The sequence below is a fragment of the Quercus lobata genome, chromosome 3, assembly GCF_001633185.2.
Source record: "Quercus lobata isolate SW786 chromosome 3, ValleyOak3.0 Primary Assembly, whole genome shotgun sequence".
In the NCBI taxonomy this organism is placed as follows: domain Eukaryota; kingdom Viridiplantae; phylum Streptophyta; class Magnoliopsida; order Fagales; family Fagaceae; genus Quercus; species Quercus lobata.
The window spans coordinates 67,917,420-67,933,631 of record NC_044906.1 but is presented as its reverse complement, the minus strand read 5'-3'; the positions used below and the strand labels follow the sequence as shown (position 1 = coordinate 67,933,631).

Genomic DNA, 16,212 nt, shown 5'->3' with positions numbered 1-16,212 from the left:
ATGTTGGCCTGAGCACTAGTAGCAGATGAGTCAGCCCAAATCTTTCAGCCTTTGGATCATCTAAAAAGAAGACAAGGTTTGAAATAGAAAGAACAATATAGGGAAAATAAAGAGTATGAAGTAGCTGCCAGCTTCAATAAAAGTTGCCTGAAAACTCCAAGTTTCTTTTGAAATGGATTGCAGGTAGCTTATTTTTTTATGGGCCAAAGCACCTTTGCAAAGGCCGCAGAAAGTCCCACCAAACAGGCTTAGATCTTTATCTTTCTTCTTCTTCCTCGATCTCTTGCACTTGGCTTTCGACTTCACAATCAGATTAAGAGGCGTTCTCTTCCTCTCACAGAGAGCTGAAAAACTTACTTAGCTTTTCTGAAATGGATAGTTGGCTTTCGTCTAATGATTCTTCATCTCCATCATAATCATCATCATCTTCATAAACCAAATGAATCCCATACTTCTTCAACTTAAGCCCTTTAATGATTGGTGGGTCATGCTCTATAATGCTGATCTCATAACCATCTTTCAACTTAGAAACTATCGGACGATGATCCGGAAATCGACATAAGTACAGATGGTCTTCATGCGTCTTTGGAACTCCTTTTAATTCCAGCATTATAGTGTACAAAGGTTTATTCATCTTGACAAGAATTGCTTCTATACCTGCTATTATAGGGTCTTGATCCCTTAAGTCATCCTGTATTTGAAGGTCGAGAGAGACAACAACACATATTATCACACCTTTGATCTTAAGGTTTTTGCGTTCTGAAAATCTAACCACCTCTCGAGAAAACCAATCTGGAATCTTGCTTCCAGGCATGCTAAGAGTGCGTATGTTCCTCAAACAAACCTGCAAGTAGATATTTTGCTAAGAAATTATATTGCTATTTCTTTTTTTTTGGTTAATTGAAAAATGAAAATAGTAGATGAAACTTATAAGCGTTAGTCTCAAACATTTCTTAAAATGATGTGATTATTTTCTAACAAAGCATAGATGCAACATATTAAACTTTCAAAATTAATTTATCTATATTTGTTACTTGAAATTGTTTTTAAATTTAGTAATTTTTTTTTTTCAAAAAAGCAAATACATTTTACATTCAATTATTATATAGGATGAGATTTTTTGTAAATAATGTAATGTGTGGTTAGAATTTGTTTTTAGAACTTCTTTCAAACGGTTCATCCTCTATATGTATTGAATAGTCTAAAGAATAAGCAAATATAAGTAAATCCATCACTTCTATTAGGAAAAAAACAATTCTAGATTTTAGTAATATAAAAAAAAATGTAATTTTATCAAGAACTTACTAATATTACGTTGAGAATGTAAAATAATTGTCCATGAAGCAGCTTAGTTTTTTACACAAAACTCTCCTCCCAAAGCATCATAGAAGTAGACGAAATGGACCAAATTGGATGGAAAGGGCTGAAGTAGACCAAATGAACTAAAATGGACTGAGCGGACGAAAATGGACTGCACTAGATGGAATGGACCGAAATGCTATGCTGATGTTGCTTAATAAGACTGTAGTAACAATAAATATTATACTTCAACTTTTAAATACTATATAAATCTGGTGTTTTTGATGGCTTATGGGTATGGCTATCGTTTGGCCAAGGGAGAATATGGTTTTTGGTCTACAATGGTGGGTGGCGAGCAACAACCGTAGCGATGTTTCTTTGGTGATTTTTTCATAAATATTTTTCATATATTTGATTTCTTATTTAGAAGAATCTTTATAAACTTTTTTCTTTATTAGAACTTAAAAATAAGTAAAATATCAAAACTATTGTTTTACCACATGAACACGTACAGTTTGCAAGATTAGGGATGAAATTGAACTTTGAGAATCAAATTGAAAATAGGCAAAATAAGGGATTCTAAATATAATTAAGCAAATAAAAAATCCTTTGCTTTGAGAACTACTTCCAAAGAATAGGAGCAAGAAGTGCAAGTTCTACCGGAACTTCCAACTTGACTACTCCTCCTCTCTATCTGAAACAAAGGTTCACGTGGCATTTAATTGCCAATTATTAGTGCAAAAAGAATCATGGATTACATTAGCAACCACCTAATATTTTAGGGCTTACATTGCAAAACGAGGGACCAAAATGTAGATTAATAAATTCATTTTATAAGAGGATTATTAAAAACTCAAGGTTTAGCCAATAAACTCTCACTCAAACACCTCTGTTTGTAAGCATAAGGTGGAGGGTGAGGTTGTATGTTCAAGACCCTTGGGTGGGTGTGTGTAAATCCTAGTTCGTGTCAACCACAAAGAGAGAGAGAGAGAGAGAGAGAGAGAGAGAGAACCTTAGACAGTCTGCTTTTAACCATAGAAGAGAATGCTTTGCAGCCACACATGTGTAACTTTGTCAATGACTTCAAGCATTCAAGGCCCCGAATATCCACCACCTTCTCACAGTTTGCAAGGTTCAGCTCCTGTAATCTTTCCAAGTTGGAAAGATCAGACACACTTTCCAATGCAGTACAGTTAGCAACGTTCACCTCCTCCAAGTTTGAGGGAAGTGGAGGGAGAGACTTGAGCTCTTTGCAATAGGGCAATAAAAGCTTTTTAAGATTGAAAAGGCCCGTCAAGCTGGACGGAAGGCTGAAAATATTATTGTAGCCTAGATTTAAACTTTCCAATGATGATAACTTTGCAAAATCATTAGGAATCTTCCCACATAGTTTCCAAGCACAAGCATTCAATTCTATCAGCGAGCATAGATTGGAGAAAGACGTAGGAAATTCAGTAGAATTAGGCATGCTGTTTCCAGATAACTCAATATAAGGCTTCTTAGCCATTTTTAGTATCATTAAACTTGAGAGCATCCCAAAGCTTTCAGGTAATTCTGTTACAGCAGTTTCTTCCATCCACAAATGGTGCAAGGACTTCAAATTTCCTATTGAAGAAGGAAGCTTACAGAGCTGTGTACACTTATTCAATCTTAATATAATAAGATTTTCCAGCATTCCTATGGATTCCGGCAATTCAGATATGTTGGCGCCGACAAAGTTCAAAGTAGTAAGAGCCAACATGCTTCCAACTGATTCTGGTAAAAATCTAAGATCTTTACAATTCCTCATCTCAAGCTTCCTTAGCATTTTCAAGGCACCTACCTGATCTGGCAGATGTGTGATTGGTGTTCCATCTAACTGAAGTTCAACCAAAGAAGCTAGTCCTTCAATTGAATCAGGCAATTTGCTCAGATCCTTACAGTTTCCAACTGATAACCTCTTCAAATATGACAATGAACCAATAGAAATAGGCAGTTCTTTGATTGCACTACCATTGATTAGAAGTTGTGTCAATGATATGAGACTGCCAACAGAATCAGGAATGGCAGTGAGTGATCCACACCACATTAAACTTAATATCTCAAGGTTTGACAAAGATCCAACCGAATCAGGTATTTCTTCTATAGCAGAATCATTTAGAGAGAGTTCTTTTAGAGAAGACAGTTTTCCAATGCAGTTGGGTAGTCTTCTTAAGAGTTGGCAATGATTTAGATCAATCTTTTCAAGTTTTGTAAGGCGGAAAATGGACTCCGGTAGCTTTGCTATTGCAGTGTTATCAACAAGAAGTTCTTTAAGAGATTTCATGCTTCCTATGTTCGTTGGTAACTCTTTCAATTTTGAGCAGTCAGAGAGAATAAGGATTTCAAGATTTTTCAGCCCAGATATATCAGTTGGAAATTCGATCAGGTTAGAACATTCTCTCAGGTTCAAATGAAGTAATGTACTCAAGTTCCCAAGTGATTCATGAATCTTAGTCAGTTTCTTGCAACCCACAAGAATAAGCTTTTCCAAGGCATGGTTCCCAGATAAATCAGGAATAGCAGCTAGATTGTAGCAACGGCTGAGATTCATAACCATCAAGTTCTCAGCCACCTGACAAACAAGAGATTTTACTGTTAAAAAAAGAGAATTATGAAGAACTGATATAAAAAAAGGGGGAGGGGGTGGTGTTGGGAAGAACAAGCAGAACACACACAAAAACTCTAGTCAGTTTAGGTAACTCCCAGTAATAAGAAACACATCAACCAAGTTCATTAAAATCTCATTATTACAGTCACATCCAAATTGTGGACCGTACCTTGCTAGTATATGAACCCCATACTTTTTCAATTCCGCTTCTTGAAAGATCAAGGACAGCAAGTTCCCGAGGACAAAAATCAGAAGGAAGAGCTTTCAGAGGACATCCTTTCCATTGTAGCCACTTCAGTCCAGCTGGAAGATATTTATACTTCCCTTCCAATCTCACATTGTTGATTTGAAGAAGTCTTAGATTAACCATTGATTCAAAGGGCTTGGTGCAAAGTAGTGCCTCTCTCTCTTTCTCTGCATTATCCTGAAGAAATTTCTTATACTTTTCTTTTGCATACGTTAATGCAGAGGTGAAATTGGGCTTTCTTTGAAGGTTTTCCCTTGAAATTCTCTCACCACTTGGATCCTGAACAATGGGCTTCCCTTCAAAGTCTAGGACAATTCCTTCTATACATCTTGTTCCCTATTGACAATCATATAGAAAATAGTTAAAAAATTTGAATGTAGCCAAGTGAAACTGAGACAATAACAAATGGTTATCAAAGTTAAGACTGTAAAATTATAATTAAGGATATAGGAATAGTATCCATCCTTTGGGAACTTAGAACTTCCAAGGATCTAAAATGAGGCCAAACTGTAAGATCCAGATATTTTTATTTTTATTTTTCAATGGCAGTAAAATATGGAACTGGCAGATTCAACCATCTCTTCTTGCCAATTTTTCAACTCAGAAATAAATAGCCATTCTCTCTCCCTTTTGCTCTGTTTAGTAAGTAGAGGAATAAAAATGAACTTTCCCTCCTTGGAAGAGGACCTGACTAAAGGAACACAAAAAAGACCAACCCATCTAAATTGTTGGAGGGCGAGGAGGATAGCAAAGAGGAGAACATATCAAACAACAAGATGAATATGCCATTTAAGGGTTACTAGGGATCGACAAATTGTTTGGTCTCATGTCAATCGAACTATAGGTATGATATATCTTAGCCTTTAATTCATGAAATATTAGGATTTAGAGAACTTCATTGTGGAATACAATAGAATTATAGAAGATCTTAAGCCCTCTGGTTTATGAATACAATAGAAATCTAGAAGATCCTAATCCTTCCCGTTCTTATCCATGGTATAGACTGAAGATGTTAGCTTGAACATCTTTTATCATCTCTCTGAAAGCTTTGCAATCTCCCATCAATCTTCACCTACTGGAACTCTACCCTGAGAGTGAGAAGGAAATTTGAAGATACACTAGTGCATGAAGCAACAAGTGGAGCACAAACATTAGTATTCCTTTTTCCCCATGAGAATTATACATAGCAATATGATGCATGTAGTGAAATATGAGTATTTTTCTATATTTGCCATTGAGGATTATACATAGCAATATGATGCATGTAGTGAAATATGTGAGTACTTTTCTATACTTGCCGCTTGGAAAAGTTTTAAACTAGCAATTCAACAAAAAAGGAACAGAGAAAAAAAAAGAAAAAAAGATGAGCTATCTCACTATCAGTCATACCTTCTCATCCTTTAAGACAGTCATGATCTCATCACGATCCCACAGTCTACTTCGTGTACCAGGATCTACAGGACTTTCATCTAGAACAATTTGTCTACCCATATCTCTAATCTGATCGTGCATCCACAAAGAATTGTCCTCAAAAACCTTAATGAGTGATCTTGCTCTGAGCACTGTAACTGCTATCTCAGCCCTAAAACCACAACCTTTCAATGCATCAAGTATATCCTCTCTCTTCATTTCCATTTTAATGAATAAACATGCAATGTCAAGGAATATACGCTGTTCTTGTACATCTAACCCATCATAACTTATCTTTAATACATCCTGAAGATTGTGTGGACGAATCCTTTCCAACTTGTGCAGAGCATCTTTCCATTCCTCTATCCTCCACCTTTCAAACAAAAAAGAACCAAATACTTCCAGGGCCAATGGTAGACCTCCTGTAAGAGAGACCATTTGCTTGGATAGATTCATAAATCTTTCTGTGGGTTTCTCTCTTCTTAGCGCATGGTAGCTAAAAAGTTGTAGCGCCCCAGTGGGGGACAACTCTCTGACCTCATAAAACCCATTCACAAGATGCTCAGGTAAAGCATCTCTGTTTCTAGTGGTAATAATAATTCTACTTCCTTCAAAAAACCAATCTCTTCTCCCAATTAGCACTTCAAGCTGTCTTACATTGCGAATATCATCCAAAATAACAAGAACTTGCTTCTCATAAACTACATCTTTGATTGCAGAGATACCAGAATCAACCTCATACACAGGAGGCTTATTAGGAGAAAGATGATTGATAAGTTTGTTTTGAAGGTACACTAAATCATCATCTATTTCAGAATTTTCTCTATCATTTTTCATGAAAACAAGGCACTGAAAGCTACCAACGAGTTTATTGTAAAGAGCTTTAGCAAGTGTGGTCTTACCAACCCCACCAGCCCCATGTAATCCCAAAACTCGAACGCCATTGGATCTAACATCTAACCTGCTCATCAGTTCTTCAATACGAGAATCAAGTCCAACTGTATATGGAGCCACATTTAGTGGAGTACTGTCTAGTTCTTCCAACACCCTTTTGACTAAAAGTTGAATCAACTTTGCTTGTGCCTCATTACTGCCAATAAACATAAATGAGTCAATAGGAAACAAACTAGCAAGGCAGATGCTAATAACAAAAAACATCAACTGTCAAATGGTAGAGAGAAACATAGATAAAGAGTAGCAAGTGCCTATTTTGATGATAAATATAAGTGCCTCAAACTCTATGGCCTTCGAAAGGATGACCGCTGGGAAACAGATATTATATGTATAAAAATATAATCATATGTAAGAATGAAATGTATAGGATTATCCTAGAATATTATATCACTTTATCATAAATGCTTTGGATTTTGTATATAAAACCTTAAGTGAAGCCTGACAACTGCTGAATGACCCCATTGATGATACCATAATACTGGCTTCTACAGAGCATGGTAGTATTTGTTAGGACAAAGACTATTAGATGACATAAAATGTAAATGCGAGCAAGAAGCACCGGATCTCCCTTAATGCATAACATCCAATCTTAGTTGAGTTGTTGATAGAAATATTGAGATAGCCAGTTTCTAGTTTCTGTTAATTAATAATAATATGCACCTCATAATACTTGATTCATTTTAAGATCAACTCAACAAATATAAATTAGATTAAAAAAAAAACTGTTAAAATTCAATTAAACTATTTATCAAGTAAAATGGGATGGCCCCTATTGATGAAGAGAGGAGAGATGTAGTTACATTCAAAGGAAAAAGATTAATGCACAAGTGAGGGAGTGAATCAATTCAAGTTGAAGTAGCCAAAAAAAAGGAAGAGAAAAACTAAAAATAAAATTAATAAACATTACAAAAATGACATGTCAATTAGGAAAGTATCCTAGATAGAATGAATGGCAAAAAAGTACATGTGACCAACCTTTACTAGTTTGTTGATCATATATAACAAACCCCAAAATTTTGGTACTATCGCTAGGTTGTTAAAGAAAAAGAAAAAAGACAGTAAAGGAGAAGATGCAGATATTATATATATTTCAGTAGATGCTTAAATGATTAAAAAAAATGTATAGCTAAAACGTCCGCTAATTTAAATAAGTAAAAAAAAAAAATTAAAGATGGATTAAAGAATTGCAAGGTGCACAGACATATCATGCTGAAGAAGCTACTATTATTGTAAAGCAAATTGCCACATTTCACCAAACGATTCGAAGTTACTAAAATGTTTAACTCTAGAACACAGTTAAACACAATTCAATCAAAAGGATCAAACATACATACGTATTAACACAGTAAGTACCTGTCTTTGTCTTGGAAAACATAACCAGCTTTTCCACCAGCTGTTTTCATGGCTTCCCTCCACTTCTTTACCTTTCCCTCCTCAATTTTCTTCTCAATTACCTTCTCTTCATGCTCCCTGAAATGTTTTCCGAAGAAGGGTCCTCCTTGTTTTCGAACATCCGAAGGGTCAACTTGGTAGAACACAGGGAGAATAAGCCTCTTACACTCGCATATCTTCGAAAGCTCCTCGAGGCACGACCTCGACGACGCGTAGTTTTGGGAGATGACGACGATGGAAGCCGCGGACTCCTCGATGGCGTCGAGTAGAGTCGGCAAGATGTCGTCCCCGCGGCCTAACCCATCGTCGTCGCGAAAAGCTCGGATGCCTTTGTTGTGGAGCGAGGTGTAGAGTTTGTCTATGAAGGGGTAGCGCGTGTCTTCGCCTCTGAAGCTTAAGAACACGTGCCATCGGAGCCTGGAAACTTCGGAACTGGAAATGGCTTCGTCGGCGATGTTGTGATCCGCCATGGTTTTGCTGTGCACGCAGCGTGCTTCATGTGCGGTGTGGTGCAGAAAGTTGAAAGGACTTCGAAGTTTTAACCTGATCTCTTACTTTGTATGGTTAGGATTTAGGAATCATGGCTGAACTGTTACGTACTGTATTCTTTTTAGTTTGGTCAATAATTAGCCAATTCTTAATAAACCTTAGTAGAAAAAATTTTCATATCACTTTTACGATAAATATAAAAAATTATAAACAAAATTAGTTATTTTAATATTTTTTCGTAAAATATGTCTAAAAAGTAATTTTTAAACCAATATTTTGAGACATTCTTTAACATTTTCTCTCGGTTTTTAGTCTTTTGTTGTTGTTGCCAATGTTGAATATTGCACGCCGATGATTTCTTTTAGGTAATATACTCCATTTTGCTGCTTACTTTCTCTAAAGTAGGTACGTAAAGGAATGTAAAGGAATCATTGTTAGTAACAATGATTCCTTTACGTACCTACTTTAGAGAAAGTAAGCAGGTTGTAACAATTTGTTACAACAGGTTTTTCACTTTCATATATGAGTAAAGGTGGGGACCTAATCAAAAAAGAAAAAAAAAAAAAAAAATTCTAGGAACATGGAACCCTTGTGACTTGTGAGAAGGGGTGTGTTTTTGGTTAAATCAACTTTTCTAATTTTTTTTTTTTGAGATATTTACAATATGCTGTTAATCCTGTAATTCAAACTTTTTTTTCCACTAGACCCCCAAATATATTATATATATAGAAACGTGTCAATTAAGTTATAAGACTCTTGACTCAACTTTTCTAAAATTAATTTAATTTTTTTAAGTCATAAAATTGTGTAAATGGTGGAATTTGGTGTGATGACATGCCGTTCATTAAAAGGGATACATTGTTGGAGTTTAAGCATCAATCTTTTCAAAAAAAAAAAAAAAATTGAAGATAAAGTTACTTGTTATCTCTCTTAAGAAAAAATAGAAGTTTAACAAAAAAAAAAATTGTACACTGATTATGACTTTTTTCTTTTTTTTTTTAAAGTAAAATTATAAAATTCCATATCTCTTGCATGGCATAATGTCTCATGCTTGACAAGCGGCTAATTCATTTACTAATAACTTACAAATTTGCAATTCTATTTCTATTTCATGGTGTTGATCAGTGACTCTTCGAAATCATGATTCCCACCGAGATGTCTCTTTTCGAGGACTTCTAGAGATTTTAATTGTTACAAGACAAATAATGGATCAAATCGAGCTCACTCTTTTAATGGAAGTGTTTTTTCCTTTCTTTCTTTCTTTTTTATTGAGAGATTAGCTTCCAATTCATATGTATCAGGTTTTATTTACCTCTCATGCATGCGTGGAAGAAGATTTTCCCTATGTATTATATCTATTACAAAGAACAACCAAAGGTTTATATTGGTCCAATTCCTTCCATTTCTACTTTCTCTTTTTCACCCTTCCCTGCTTTATTTTATGTATTATATCTTTTACAAAGAACAACCAAAGGTTTATATTGGTCCAATTCCTTCCATTTCTACTTTCTCTTTTTCACTCTTCCCTGCTTTATTTTATTTAATTTTATTTGTTAAAACTAGGTTTCATGTGATCAATTGACTTTCAACAGTTTTCCAAATTTTCTGATACTCAGCCTACTTTCCACTCAACCCTCCATTAATTTACTTGTCCCATCCATTGCTTCTAATGCTTTCATCAATTTCTTGTCTATTTGATGCTCCTCAAACAATGGTATTATGTTATCATTCATGTGATGAAGCATTGATGTTTTGGCAAGCCAATAATCTGCTTCTCACTTCTCTTTAGTGAACAAATGCGTTTCACAACTTCAATATCAGGTTTATCACACACAACATTCATTGGTTTGCTTTTATTACTACATATTTTTGCAAAGGACCTAACTAACATGGTCATCATACAATGATTTATTGAGTCCCTTGAATTCTTAATACTAGATAATGTCCCGTGCTATGCACAGACACTTTGCAATTTCATTTGAAAATATTTTTTATGTTTTCTTTTTAAGATCCATATATAATATTCATTTTGTTGTATATAATATTTATGTTTTCCTAAACTATTGTTGAAGGCTTTAAAGCTCCCTTTTCTTAATTCATATTTATAATTTTTCTTATTCTAGAAGTAGTTCCAAACTATTGATTGGCTTTTGTTCACTAATATTGATATATGAGAATGAAATTGTGTAGTTCTTAAGCATTTCTAGGAGACCATACCATTTTATAAATTTAATATTAAAAATAATATGTAGAAAAATGGGAACTAAATCGCAATTACAATATGCAAAATAAGGTATAAGGAAAATACTTACTTTCCAAACTGACGGTATACCCTTTTCTTTAATTAGCTTTGTTAGAGTATCCATGCAATTATCCTCAATGTTCATATTCAAAATATTTTTAGTATTTAATAGATTTGTGAAGCAAACTCCCAAGCGTTCAAATATAGTATAAGGAAATTCAGCCAAAAAAAAAAAAAACATATAGTATAAGGAAATTTGCTAAAGAAAAAAGAAAAAAAAATCTAAAAGATTTCGTACGATTTTTTAAATTCATATTGTAAGGTTGAATTTATTCAACCATGTGTTGGCTTTATTCCGTTCCAATTTTTTTTGTAATTCAACAATTAAATGCCCTGTATTTAGGTGGGAATCATGCAAGGGTTGTGTGTGAGAGAGTGTGCAAAATTCAAGTGTGTGTGCAATCAAGAGCATTCTTGTGACTGAAACTCGCGAGTGACTCACAACTGATGACTCGCCAAAGTGCTATAGGTGTGAAGCATGCAGGAAGTTGAAGGGTCATGACAGCTGGAGTACTATAGGACAAAAAGGACAATCTGACCAGTTAGTTATTTTGCAACTGGAACTCGCAACTTGTCCCAGTCGCAAGTGAGTCGCCAAAACCTCCTGTTTTGCAGAAAAATGACTTTTCACATTCCTTACATACCCTACTATAAATACCCTTATACCCACAAAATGTAGAAAACTTCTAGAGAGAATTTTGAGAGAGAAACCCTAGAGAACAACACGATTGATTCATCAATAATCTTATACATTTGACTATTCAAATTCCTCTACCCTCACCCTCTCCATTAACATACTCTTGAGAGGAGCTTTAGCCAAATCCTTACCTCACCATATTCATATCAGTGAGAAGGTTATTTAGTGCTTGGGAAGCAGTTTAGAGAGGACCAATTCATTTGGTTGATGCAATGGGCTTATTACAGGATCCGGTAAGCTAGAGAAGACAAGGTTAGGCTTAACTCTGTTGGAGCAAGAAGTTTGGAGGGCTTAGGTGCATCGGGTAGATTAGGCTTGGAGGGTCTATTGCTATTCATGTATTCTAACTGATTTTCTAGTGGATCATTTTATCGCTTGGAGGGCGGCGAAGAGGTTTTTTGCCGAGTTCTTTAGTTTCCTCTTTGATAACATGTGCCGATGTTATCTTGTGTTTGCATATCTCTAACCCTTACTCTTTGCTTTTAATTACTGTTGTGTTGTGATTACATTATGGCTTAGAGTAGTTTGGTTGTTTGGGTATAGCTTGTACTTATCATTCTGCACATATATTGTTTGAGTATAAGCTTGTGTTGGTTATTTTGAAATTGGGGTCTAAACATTCACTAGTATTTTACATACCAAATGAACTTTCGATTGGTATTAGAGCAAGTACACTTTGACGGATTTCTATATCCTAAGTGTGATCCTTGACCCTAAGATGGATAGGTCTCAATCCTTAAATGCACCTCCCTTCTTTGATGGGAGCAATTACACCTTTTGGAAAGTGCGTATGCGTGCATTCTTGTGCTCTATTGATGAGAGCGTATGGGATGCAGTTGAGAATGGTTGGACTAGGCCATAGGTTGCCAAATCTACTTGGGATAAGGTAGCCCTTGCAGCATCCAATGCTAATAGTAAAGCTTTAAATGCTATATTTTATGGTCTCACTCAATGAAATTCACAAGATTTCACATGTGACAATTGCCAAGGAGGCATGGGAAATTTTGGAGACCACATATGTAGGCACCAAGAAGGTGAAAGACACCAAGCTACAAATGCTCACCACTCGCTTCGCATTTTATGGGAAGTTGAATGAAGTGGTGATTGGAAAATTCAACTTGAGTGAAAAGACAGAGGACTCTAAGGTTGTTAGGAAGACCCTACGATCATTGCTGGAGAGCTTCTGTGCCAAAGTCATAGTCATCAAAGAGAGCAAAGACCTTGATGAGATAAAGATTCAAGAACTCATTGGTTCTCTTCAAACTTATGAGCTATCTCTACCATCACAAAGGAAGAGCAAATCTCTTGCTCTTAAGACAATCAATGAGAAAGTTGAAGCTCAAGACTCCTCGGCTGAGGATGAGGTTGAAAAGGAGGTGGCGTACCTTGTAAAGAACTTTCGCAAGTTCTTAAAATTTAAAAAGGATGGGAAGCCTTTTGAAAAAGGAAAATTCTCAAATTTCAAGAAGGACAAGAAAGATTTCAAGAAGAAAGATTCCAAAGATTCTTCTCCATCTCAAGCAGTCACGTGCTATGAGTGCAAAGGGCATGACCATGTGAAGAAAGAATGCCCCACTTATTTGAAGGCAAAGGGTAAAGTCTTTGCTACTACTTTTAGTGACTCAGACAGCTCCAATTCGGATTCGAAAGAAAGTTGTGACCATCGCACTCGTGGACTCTTTGGAAGATTTGAACACTATAGTGGAAGAGCTTGGTGAGCACATTGAAGTGGAGTCTATGGGGGTTGGAGAGGAATATGATGATGAAGATGAAGAATGTATCTATAAAGGGGCAAAGGAATTGCAAAAATCCTATAATTATTTTCTTGAGAAGACCAGAGAGTATGCTAGAGTGGCTAAGGCAGCCATTAGAAAAATGAAGAAAGTAGAACAGGACTACAAGAGCATACTCGTGAGGTATAAAGAAATAAAATGTGAAGTTGAAACGATGAATGAAGAGCTAACGAATGCCTATTCTAGGATTAAGTTTCTTGAACTTAAGGTTAATCAAGTTAATGCTAAAGTGGAGCGTGTTGCTTCAAAGAAGCTTGATGAGATGCTTGCCAATCAAAAGCCCTCCTCTGATAGAAGTGGCTTGGGATACACCAGAGAAAGTAGCTCAAGCACTAATGCGTTTAAGGAGATGAAGTTTGTTAAGGCCAAAGAACTGGTGGTTACAACCCCTCCTGTTGAAAGTGTGAAAGTTGAGAAGAAACCAAATGTGGTTACTCAAAAGTTTTTGACAAAACCTCCAAATCCATTTGTGGCCAAACCCAAAGCAAAAGGGAAGTCTCTTCCGAAGGCACAAAGAGGTCCTCAAACTCAACACTTTTGTCATCATTGTGGAGTCCAAGAACATACTAGGCCAAATTGCCACAAGTTTCAAGCATTGAAGAATGCGGGTTCTCAAAGGCCAAGAGGACAAGGAAAAGGCAAAGGGAACCACAAGCAATCAAAAGGGCGAGAAGTAGATCCTAATATTGGTGATGTAATGAAGATGATAGACACCATCACTTCTTGTTTGGCCAACTTCACCCTAACGTTTGAGAATCGTCACTCAAGTACCCAATTCTCTAAGGATATCACCCCAAACGCATGTGTCGTGTGGGTGAAGGAGGGTACTCTTGCATAAGCATTATAACATGTCCATGCATTAATTCTTTTGATATGTTGTGACATTGTTGGTTGTTTGCTTATATTTATCATTCTAGCATGTTTTTACTATTTTTGTTGTTTAAGAAGCTTTGAATGTTAGTTTGTTTCGTTTTTGAACAATCTTTACTTATTTTGTGTCAAAAATCCAAAAACACATAAAAAGTAGAAAATCCAAAAAGTTTGATCGGTATTATTGTGTATTGTCACACGCATGTTTAGCCTTGTACCTCTGTACTAATGGTTTTGTGCATTTACGAGCTTAGTTTGTTCTTTTTGCACTTGTATCATTGTGGGAAAAATCTTGACATCTATGTGATTGTTGTAAATAGATCTTCAAACTTGTCATGAATAATTAGTCAATAGTTTTGTTGATCTTGAGACATACATAGACTTGTGCCTATGTATCTTCCCACTCTTTTATGTTTTTGCTTTATAACTCAACCAATGTGAAATCTCAAAAAGAGATAATGAGCTGCAAAAGCCGTCGCACATACTAGTATTTGACTAGAAAAAAGGGAAAGCGACTTGTTTTTGAAAATGTACGATGCCCAAAAAGCTAAATGCTTACTCTCAAAAATGAAATATTAATATTTTCAGGCATCGATCTCAAAAAGAGATGTAATATTCTAAAAAGATCAAATGTTATGAAATGTAAGAAGCTAAATGAAAAGCTTAAAAGTTATCTAATCAAGTTTTTGTGGGAGGTCATATATGCTCATTTTTATAATTGAGATTGGTCACTCTACTTAGTGCTAATTGTGTATGTCTTGGTTGAATTGATTATTGAAGTTTAATATTAGACTAAGGACTACCTCACATTTGATACCCACACACAACACACATGCCTAATGTTCAATGAATGTCTAATTCATTTGTCTGATTGTACTTGATTAAATGTGTTGTACATACTCAATCATATATTGATCAAACACAAAAAGATTTTTGAGTATTTTAGTTTTTTTTGGAAAGTGTTTTGTTTCAAAATTTTTCTCAAAAATCCAAAAATTTTCAACTCTGACTTTTGGCAACTCATTCATGAGTCAAGCTAGTTGCGAGGCCTCAGTCGCAAGCTTACTTAGAAGGTTTCGTGATTCCCTGGCGAATGAGACCTTTAGTCACGAAAAATACTTAGAAATTTTTTCAAAATTTATGGGTTTTGGTCATTTTCACGACTACTTCGCGAGTGGAAGTCCAGTCGCGAGTTTACTCAGAGAGGTTCGCGACTAACTGGCGAGTGGATGCCCTAGTTGCGAAAAAGACTTAGACAAAATTTTCAAAATTTTGTACAAGGGTTTTTGGCGACTCGTTTTGGTGACTTGCTCGCGGGATATTTGAGTCACAAAAATTGCGTGTTTTGCATAAATAGGGTTAAATATTAAACAGTTTTCAAAAATTTTTCAGTTTTCTCTCGCATCACGGGCATAACCATTTGTCTTCTCCACCTCTCCCTCTCCCAAAACCTCTATTCTTACTCCCAAAACCTCTATTCTTACTCTCAAAACCTCCATTTTCTTCTTCAATCCTTCATCAATCTTCAAGAAAAGGTATGAGTTTTCTCTTATTTTCACTCTATTTCAAGTTTCTATTCCTAGTTTTCTTAGATTTTGTGTATATGTTGAGATATTGAAATATGGTTGTTAAATATGGGTTTTTGATGAGTTTGATATATGGGTTTTGTTGGTATAATGCTTGTTATACATGTTTTACATGTCTGTTCTTTGTATTTATGCATTGCACTATGATTTGTGTTGTGTTGTGCATACCATCTTCATGATAAAATGTCTCTTAGATGTTTTTGTGTGTTTTTTTGGACTCCATTGAGAATACAAAAATTGTGGGGATAATCATGTTTCTTTGTCTTTGAAACATCAAATGATTATGTGTTTTCACACATTGCCCCTTGCATGTATTCATGCCCTTATTGCACACTTTTGCATATGATACACACACACACACACACCCTTTGACATGATGAATGTGTAATGCCATGATTGAATCATGGTTTGATGTTTAGCATCTTCACATGTCATCTTTTTTGAATTACTCTTTCAATTCCAATTTTTAGATTTTTAATTCAATGTTTATGTTTTGGTACTAACTTGTTACTAATTAAGTTTGTTACAGGGTATTGTGCTATGT

At 35.4% G+C, this 16,212-nt stretch overlaps 1 protein-coding gene across 1 annotated transcript; it reads right to left on the bottom strand.

The window, feature by feature from the left end:
* Positions 1–311: 311 nt before the first annotated feature.
* Positions 312–8,517, bottom strand: LOC115978685 (TMV resistance protein N-like). The gene is made up of 5 exons (XM_031100529.1): positions 7,893–8,517; positions 5,565–6,675; positions 4,098–4,511; positions 2,312–3,892; positions 312–844 (listed from the first exon to the last, which is right to left on the bottom strand). The coding sequence occupies exons 1-5, from the start codon at positions 8,399–8,401 to the stop codon at positions 335–337; spliced, it is 4,125 nt and encodes a 1,374-aa protein (XP_030956389.1). The 5' UTR covers positions 8,402–8,517; the 3' UTR covers positions 312–334.
* Between the last annotated feature and the right edge of the window lie 7,695 nt (positions 8,518–16,212).